The 10,050-nt window shown below is 34.1% G+C and overlaps 1 protein-coding gene across 1 annotated transcript in view; it reads left to right on the forward strand.

The window, feature by feature from the left end:
* Nucleotides 1-4,631: 4,631 nt before the first annotated feature.
* LOC105451814 (nucleoredoxin-like) overlaps nt 4,632-10,050 on the forward strand; it is a 16,667-nt gene continuing 11,248 nt past the window's right edge. Inside the window, exon 1 of the mRNA XM_011692503.1 lies at nt 4,632-5,100. Coding sequence (XP_011690805.1) covers nt 4,648-5,100 — 453 coding nt within the window. The 5' untranslated portion in view covers nt 4,632-4,647. The remainder of the gene's footprint in view (nt 5,101-10,050) is intronic.

The following is a 10,050-nucleotide window of genomic DNA, read 5'->3' on the forward strand; positions in this document are numbered from 1 at the left end:
CATAGGTAAATTTACATCAAAATTTCGCATAACTTTAGACAATCGTAACTCCGCGAAAAATGGTGTATCAAGAAGTTTTTTTTTCATTCTCAAGGGTAAAACCTGTACTTAAAGATGCTTCTGATAGATTTTTAATCTACCTTTCCTCCTACCCGTGATCTTTTAAAAAGTAAAGACATGTTACGTCTCCAAAAAGTTTGCATAATTTGACGCATTCTACAGGACTGAATGAATTTTTCTCGCAAATGTTATGGCAATCATCGTAAAGATTGGACTTTTTGCTACAAATTTGAAAAAAATTTAAACTTCGTACGATTTTTTTTCGCGGAATTACGACATGTCAAAGTTATCATTGCATTTTCGTTAAATTACCGCCAGCATTAGCATTACCCGATGCGCACCACGAGGAGGTTGCTGGTTGGATTTTGCGCATCGTGTTTGTGTGTGTGTGTGCGCGTGTGCGTGCGTGCGCGCGTGCGTGCGTGCGCGCGTGCGTGCGTGCGTGCGTGCGTGTCACAGCAGCATAAGGACTCCACGGTTCGTCACTCCCGTGACACACATACACGCACACGCACGCACACACACACACACACACACACACGCGCACACACACACACACACACACCTACACGCACGCACGCACGCACACGCACGCACGCACGCACGCACGCACGCACGCACGCACTCACGCACGCACGCACGCACGCACGCACACACACACACACACACAACGGTGGAGCTTATTTATACTTGGTGAAAAATTTTTTCCGAATTTTTTTTACGACGCCTCCTAAAGTTGTTCCATTTGGTGAAAAAAAAATTAAACGTGTAAACGTTGAGCTCGATCAGATAACGGAAAGATGTGGCACAATCCTGTTAAAGTTGAAACAAATATTTTTTTCACAAAAAATGGGGAAATCCGATGAAAAAAATTCTGAATAAAGATTAAATGATTTTCTTAGTAAATGGTGACCATGATAGTATGTTTTTTAGTAAATATAGTATATTTAAATCGTATTTTAACAAAATATATTGTATATGTATAATATTATATATGTGTGTACGAAACATACCGTATTTTTATATTTATAAACAAGCAGGAAAATAAAGATATCAATATATTGTTTGCATCTATATATTTTACAATTTATTGTAATATTTAAATCTATTATAATTTTACAAATCCTTAATAAGAGTAGATTTATGGACATTTGGACACTGAGTTCTTTAATGTGACACGGTATGAAAAATTAATTGTTTTTTTCTCCTCATTTCTCGACAAAATTTGATTAAAATCGTGCATGAGCTTAACTCCTCGTTCTGCTGTGTCGTTTACGACTAAGCGTTTTCACAATTTCCATATCAATTTCATATCAATTTCATTGAACAAGCTGCAATTACTTTTTTTTAAGACAGTTTAGGAGAAAAATATTTATTTGTCGATAGTTTTGAATTATAAAGTTTTCATGCATTAAATTTCAAAAATATAAATCATAAATCTATACTAAAATAAAATTTAAAAGAATTTTAAATTGAGAGTTAATTGCATAATTCACTTAGATGTTTTCTCTTTTTCTCTCTTTTTCTGAAGCACATTACGGAAATATTGCCATTTAATATTTGCAAAAAACAAACTTAATCTTTACAAAGTGTTCCGAGAATTAATTCAAAAATTTCAAGTTAGATGTGCCACGTCTTCCCGTTGTCCGATTGAGCTCTAATTTTACACTAATTTTTTTTTTTAACCAAATGGAACAACTTTAGGGGGCGTCGTGAAAAAAATTCGAAAGTCAAAAATAAGGTCCACCCTAATATATGTATATGTATATAAGAGTGGGCGAAAAAAAATTTTGTTTTGAAAATTGGTTAGTAATACCCTCCAAAAATTAGTTATGGACTTCAATATAGTCTGGGTAAAATTTCATCGAAATCGATTAATATCTTCAGATTACTTCTCGACTTTGAAATTAATAAGTTTATGCATTTCTTAAAAATTTTTAAAGTAACTGTGTGTTTTCTTTACATCAATTCATCTCATTATTCTGTGCCTAAAGATATTAGGTACCATTATCAAAAAATCAATATAGTTTACGAGATGTTGATATTTCATATTATATATCAAATATGGCATGATAAAGTATCTCGTAAAATATTGATTTTTTGATAACTTTACCTTAATACTTTTACTTGCAGAGTAATTGTATAATATGTAAAAAAATATATAATTCCGTTTAAAAAAATCAATGTAATCTTGATCTGATCTTAACGGCACCGCCTAAAATAAAATTAATGATATTTTCTTATGTAGTATCTCCCTATACCGTACAGTTTTTATTTGAAATATTTTTCCATATCTATCATATTTTTCCAGAAATCTTAATGTATTATTTAAGAATATATTTCGGATCCGTCATTTTGAAATGTATACTTTAAAATTTTTTATGTATAAGATAAGATAGAAGATTTTATATACAGGGTGTAACTTAATTTAGCGATCACTAATCATATAGTGTTATTTCTGGTCAAAAATTGAGTCAAAAAGTTCTAAGCCATTTTTTTCTACAATTTTTAATTAAGCAGTTATTCCCAAGTTAAACAATCGACGCCGTTCTTTAGACGGGCTCACATCAGTGAGCCGCGCGCGTAGTAGTGTGCGTGAGCGCTCCGTTGCGTGCCGTGCCGCTACGTCGCTATGTCTCACCGCTATGTTCACGTACACACTACGCGCGCAAATCACTGATGTGCGCCCGTCTAAAAGGGCATCGACTGGATTAATTTAACTCGGGAATAACTGCTTAATTAAAAATTGTAGAAAAAAATGGCTCAGAACTTTTTGACTCAATTTTTGATCAGGAATAACACTATATGATTAGTGGTCGCTATTTAAGTTACACCCTGTATATAAAATCTTCTATCTTATCTTATACATAAAAAATTTTTAAGTAAGGTATTAGGAGAGGATAGACCATGTTATATACAATTAAGAAACGAAAAACGCCACATTCGAATCCCGGTTGAGGTAATATTTTTCACAATATACTTACATATTTATTATAAAGACATCTGCTCTAACTCTTAAAATTTGTGTTTTTGACTAAAAGAGAACCAGATTAGAAATTCTAGCTACGAAAGTTTGATAATTCTTAGGTCTTAGAAAAAGCGGAACAAAAAACTTTCTAACAAATGAGATCTTAAAACACCAATATGATACAAAGCGGATCTTGGTGCTTCCGTATAATATTAGTGTGAATCTTACAATTTTTGGTTTATATAACACCACGTAGCCGCAAATCGCGTGCATCTCCGTAGCTCCGAACCAAGTATAATAGTATGTAATATCACAATTAAATTGCCAACAGCAATCTAATAAATCGATGCTCAAAGCATTAAATTCTGTAAAATCCCCCACTTTCGCGATATCAAATAGATGCTAACTTGCATCTATAAAAAACTTTCTAATGTTTTGTCTCATTGCTAGTCAATACCAGTGACTGGAATTTTCCACGAATGATAAAAGCTAACAATTCAACAAACGGTTGAATTGATTTGGATTGGAATTTGTACAGTTTGAACTTTGAGCTTCAACTTTTAATTCATGTTTTATATATGTTTTATAGGATTTATTTTGCTGTAAGATAATAAAAATAACTTGCTCTTAAACTTGAATGTTTATGTACATATATATGATATATCAAGGTACACATAAATTAAATATCTTTACTATCTAATAAATATCAATATCTATGTATTTTTAAAGAATACTTTTCTTTCTTTTTTTTCTCTTTTCTCTCTGTCTTGAAAGAATAAATTTAATAGAACATATTTATACTATTTTTCTGATAAAAAATTCTTATTTGTCATATTTAAAAAAATTTGTTATGTTTTAAATTTAAGAAAATAAAAAATATTTTAAATATCTTCAAATTTTATAAATTTTCTTTTGAAATGATAAAATAAGAAATCTTAAAATCTTCCAGAATTTCTATACGTAAAGAATTCTAGAAAAGATATAAACTTTTTCAACATTTCTGAAGTATTCTATCTGAATACTTCTCAGTTCTCAGAAAAGTTTTCTAATTTAAATTAAATAATCTGAGAAATATTCTAAAAAGTTATAAAATTATACAGATATTTTGAAAAATTCAGAAACTATTGTAGAAGTTTTAAAAAATTCTAAGAAAAAATCTTGCTATAAAGAGTAATTAACAAAAGAGATCAATGTTAAAAATTAGTGACACTTTTTAACCGAATGAGAAATATATATATTAATATTAAATGTGTTAAAAGAGCCAAACAAATGTACCTAAGTGCAAATATTTTACTCTATCGAAGCGTATCCGATTTCGGATGCGCGTTTCGAATGCGCTTATATTTCGTACGGCATCGCCGCGCGCAAGTTGGCAAGATACTGAATACGCTGAATACAAATTGATACGAATTCAGTCTGTGTTTGCCCTTGCATGCGGTGTGTTGGTGTGGTTGGTGACACGTGGTGGTGTGTGTTGCGACGGAACGGCGTCTGGCGACTCTGGCGGCGTCCAACCCCTCCTCCATCGAAGGGTTCCTTCGCTCCGGTTGTCGGCGCGCGTCGCCGCCCGCCGGTCGCCGGTGAACAAGGCGCCCTTCTTTCAGTCGCGTCGCAGAGCGATGGCCGAACGGTGTGTCAGTGAACAGATATCCACGGCGGGTGCCGGGAAAAAAGCCCCATCGACGGCTGGCAAGCCGCTATGCTGGCAGCATCGGCTGTTCGGCAAGCAGCTCGTGCGTTGCAGCCACGTTAATGACACGAGGAAGTCAATCGACTCGGCGGCCGCTACACTCGTCCACGAAGACGGCCGATCGACCTGCGAGATCGTTGGCATGTACTTCAGCTTCGTGAATCCCGGTGCGACCTGCGACGACTTCACTCGTCAGCTGGTCGAGCTTTACACGAGTGTCAACGGCAGCAGCGGCGGCGGCGAGAAGAGGAAGAGATTCGAGGTGGTGCACGTGGTCCTCTGGAGTAACGTAACCGACGTGCTCGACTTCGACGAAAGCTTTCGCGCCCACGTCACCGATCTACCTTGGCTCGCCGTACCGAATCGCGACTACGAGAGAAAAGTAAGCGACAATTTTTATTCTGCTCAGCCGGATATTTTTTCACGCTTTCTCTTTTCCTGTATCCCTCTTTATTTATTAGATCTCCTTCCTGAGTTTCTGCTTTTTAACTTCTTGCACCATTCATCTTTTCTATTCTTTTTCTCCAACTTTCTGAGAGACAAAGATAAAAGATGAACCATGCAAGAAGTTCAGTTGAAAAGAATGAGTCTATTGAAACTCTTTCAGCGACCATTGAAATTGTTTATACGACTAAATCTGGCAATAACATTCAGTTTGAAGAAAGTTTGAAGTGTATTTTTATTTTTTTGGCTTTCATAAAACTTTCTGTAGTTTTGCTATTTTCACTCGAATCAGATTGGGAATAATTGTATTAATTAGGTTTAAATAAAGATCCGAATAAATTTGAAAGACGAATGATTCGAATTATCCGACTATCAGAAAAAATCGAATAGTTTAAAGCAGATTTTCTATCTATCTCTTTTATCTCTATCTCTTATAACGAAAATTTTGGATGCTCATCGTTCTCATTTTTAATTAGCAATATCAAGTTAATATTAAGTTAATTTTAGAAAATAGATTCTGGATTAGAATACTGCTAAAACGAGTGGTAAGATAAAATTTCGTTGTTTGTTTATATTTTCAACATTTAATTCGCAAAAAGTCTTCAATAAATGAAGTTGCATAAAAAGCCATTTTTCTTTCATGATTCAAAAGCTAGTTTGTAGTATTTGTGACGACAGGACATACATGAGGATTAAAGATAAAACAGATAAAAATGTAGATATAAAGAGTTTTTAATTGCGCCAGCCCATCCAATGGTGAAAAGAGAGAGGAGGGGGGGAGGGACGGATGAATTTGCCAGAACGCGTCCATACTGTAAACATCGCCTTAGGCGGCGATTTTGGGAATTGCATGCACACACGCTTGGAATATCATTCCGGTTGGGAGCGACAGCACACAACGACCTCCCAACGTTTTTCATTTCAATCACAGGCGTTTTAACCCTTTTGAACATGAACGGCCGCGCTATTTAAGGTTCGAATGTTATTTGAGCGTAACGCGCCAGGGCGGAGGGAGAAAGTTCGCTCGCACGCATACCATGCTCCGTCCCTTCGAGATGTATATTATTTACTCGTGCGATTCTCTTTATCATTATCCGATACGCATTATTGTCAATGCGACGTGGAGATACGAGGGAAATACTGCGACAAAGAAAATTGCGAAAGTGCAGCTTGTACGTAAGAAAGCATGGGTTCGTGCGTGTGGATGTGGGTTCGAGAAGAAGAAGTGATGCTTCAGGTGTAGCGAATAAATGTCTTGTTGCGTGTCAATAAATGTCATCCGCTAATGCCATCATATCTCGAATTTTTCCTTCACTTGACGAGGCACTCGGAAAATTAGAGAGTGCTGAATATTTGACAATAGCCGGCGTATAGAAAGTGTAACACAACAGAGCGATATCTTTGTGGTTTAAACGGTCGTTTTTTTCCCAATAAAGGTTTTTTCGAACATAGAATACGTTCGCGCGGTCGCAAGAAACCAGACACTCAATTGTCGTATTTTTACACGAGTACGCTCCGAAATATGTCTTGAGATGAGATTTATTTCATAGCTAACTTTTATATGGATGTTATTTGTTATTTAATCATGTTATATAATTCTTTTCCATTTAGGTTTTAATAATACGGAATCACATTATTGCAGATTAAGCACGGATAATTGAAATATTTTTGAACATTATTAGTTAGAGAGAAACGCTGGACCACGTTGTATTGTATCCAGGGTATTTTAAACTCGTTGATATTTATAATAGGGATGTACACAGGATATAATATATACATTTAATCGGTCTCAATTGCAAAGAGGAATCGTAACGATGAGTCGTAATCAACGTCAAGTATCACCATGATTGATCCTTGCTCATTAATTCCACGCTTAAATCGCTTCTGAGAGCGTCTCGCCGTGATCACAAATACTTTGTGATAGTTCCGACGAATGAAAGGAACGAGGCTAATTGAAGATTACGACTTAAGAAAACTTAGAGATTAATGTTATTTTGGATGATCTATCGTGCTGTAAAGTATAAAGTATTATATTATAAAGTACATTAAAATACGATAGTTAAAACTGTCGCATTTATTCAAAACCAAATCGTCTATAGTGTCTATACAGTTGCAATAAATTCCGTATTTTTCATGTTCAGAGAAAAATATCATTTGTTTTCGTAACAATATTTATCGTTAACATACGACGGAAATTTGACTTATATAATTCAGTATCCTATAATTATTATTTAATTATTATGTAATATAGTATTAATTATTATATTACATAGTACGTAATTTATTATTCAATACTCATTAGTCATATTCACAATTGATAATTCTCTAGATAATTCAAAAAGTGACGTTTCTATTTATTATACAATGAAAAATATTTTTTTACGTTGAGTATTTATTATATTTGGTTTACGTTTATTTCATTGAAACAATAAGATTTTAAATGAAACATTATTTTTTAGAATACAAATTTTGCAGTTTTGTTGGGTTCAAAGTTGCATTTAACTAAATTGTTTGGCAGATAAAACACGAATGTTTGAAACAGTTATTTTTTTGTATCTTGTTAAATATAAAGAAATATTTTTCTCTGTGTACAACCTAAATGTTGTATCAATTGTATTTTATTTTATGTACCTATTTCACGCGTTAAGTCTCAATTAATGAATCCACGAAAAGACACGCGTGGTTTATCGCATCGCTTATCATTGCCAACTCGGTCATTCGCCTTTTTCATGCTTATGCAGCATTTTCGGTATACTTTTCTGTCTCCTCCATATCTTCGCGAAAACATTTGGCTGTATGTGAATGTGCCTATAGAAAGTCTGTCGCTTCGACGTTTTAATCAGCGAGGTTGCTCATAGTTCGGACGTTTTTAAATCACCTCGTAAGGAAACGTGCGTCTTTATTCGCGAGCAACACTAACGAGAAAGTCACTCCATGAGGGAAAAAAAGAGGTTGAATCGACGACTGGGGAGTCTTCTAATTCCAGACGGACGGTCGACCCATATCTTTCTCAAATAGCGTTCCTTTTCGTTCCACGCGATAATGAAAATAATCGGAAGAGGAAAAGACGAATGGACCGAGTTGAGAGAGAGAAAGAGAGAGAGAGAGGAGGGGGGAGGAGAGGAAGAGAATGAATGATATTAGCTTTCTCAGTTATTTGCATACATAATATATAACAAACTGTCTTAAAGTATAGGTAACGTAGTCATTATGTATTCCTTTAACATACGCTTAAATACTACAAGTCTATTGCATTGCTTCAATTCCGTCGGTATGGCATTATACATTTTCACACCTTTATAGAATAAACTTTTTTGTGCGCTTCTTGTTTTTCTCAAATCTACTCTAATATTTTCCGATTGTCTTGTTCGCATCTCGCTTACATCTTCTACTACAACTAATTTATCCTAGATGCTCCTGCATCTATTTTAAAAATAAAGATACACACATTGTAACATAATCTACGCCTGACTAACATAAACTGCAGCGTTTGCAGCATTTTTTCGACATTCGTATATCTATCACATTGCAATATAACTCTCATGGCTTGGTTTTGTGCTACTTGCAGTTTCGTCAGCTGAGTCTCACCCATACCCATTAACAGCGTTGCACAGTACTCGAAGTGTGGCGCTATAATTGATTTATAAACAATACATCTAGTATACCTCGATATGTCACTACCAATTCTATTTAAGAAATTAATTTTTTTCCCTATTTTCTTTAGTATATAATCACAGTGGTTCTCAAATCGGAGTTTACTATCAATAATTACGCCAAGATACTTAATGAATTCCACGCGTTCTATCGCAGTGCCATCATAACATTTTAATTTGATATCTCTTTTCAATTCTTTCCTTACACTTTAATTATCATATACTTTGTTTTAAGGGCATTCATTTTTAATTTATTTGCACTCATTCATTTTTTTATTGTAGGCAACATCGTATTCAACTTCATTTCTGTACTGCTTTCATCTTTTACATATATTATCGTATCATCTGCAAACATTTTTATATTGTACTCTTCTGAACAAAAGTGTACTAAATCATTTATATAAATTATAAATAGCAAAAGCCCTAGAACCGATTCTTGTGAAACTCTATACTCCGTTTCAATACATTTTGACCATTGATTATTAAATCTTGTTGTGTTCTGTTGCTTAGACATGATTTAAACCATTCTATAGTACCATTTCTCTCATTCCATATTGATCTAATTTATCCAGTAATCTTGTCCGATCTATCTTTTCAAATGCCCGTTTTAAGTTCAGGAATATTACTCTTACCATTTTTCCTTCACTAACCATCAGTTTCCAATCATCAATGACATTTTGTATCGCCGTTTCACACGAATAACATTTTCTAAATCCCAATTTTCTGTTATAATGTTGTATCGTTATTATGTAAGTATTTTTCTATTTGCTCCTTTACTACTAACTCTAAAACTTTCTCATAAATTGGTAATATATTAATTGGTCTATATTCACTTGCTTTCTTTGGTTTTACTATTTTAGGAATCGGTATTATCGTAGATGTTTTCCATCTCTCCGGGCATATACCCTTTAATAATGAATCATTTATTACCCTTAATAGTTCATCCTTTATCACATGAAAGCTTATTTTTAATATATCACTAGATATTTCTTCATCTGTTCCCTTCTTCTGTGGCAAAGCCATTACAATTTGTTCTAATTTCTGTACATTTATCAACTCAAAATTTTCAATTATGCCTTTACTTTCAATAACATAGATAGTTTTAGTACTTTCACTGTAATTTTTTTCTATGGATTTTATTATGTCATTAATGCTCTGTATATAAAATATATATTAGATCTATTCGCTAAGGTACATTCTTCTACAGATCGGAAGAGCACACGTCTGAACTCCAG

The sequence above is a fragment of the Wasmannia auropunctata genome, unplaced genomic scaffold (assembly GCF_000956235.1).
Source record: "Wasmannia auropunctata unplaced genomic scaffold, wasmannia.A_1.0 LD336043.1, whole genome shotgun sequence".
Lineage (NCBI taxonomy): Eukaryota > Metazoa > Arthropoda > Insecta > Hymenoptera > Formicidae > Wasmannia > Wasmannia auropunctata.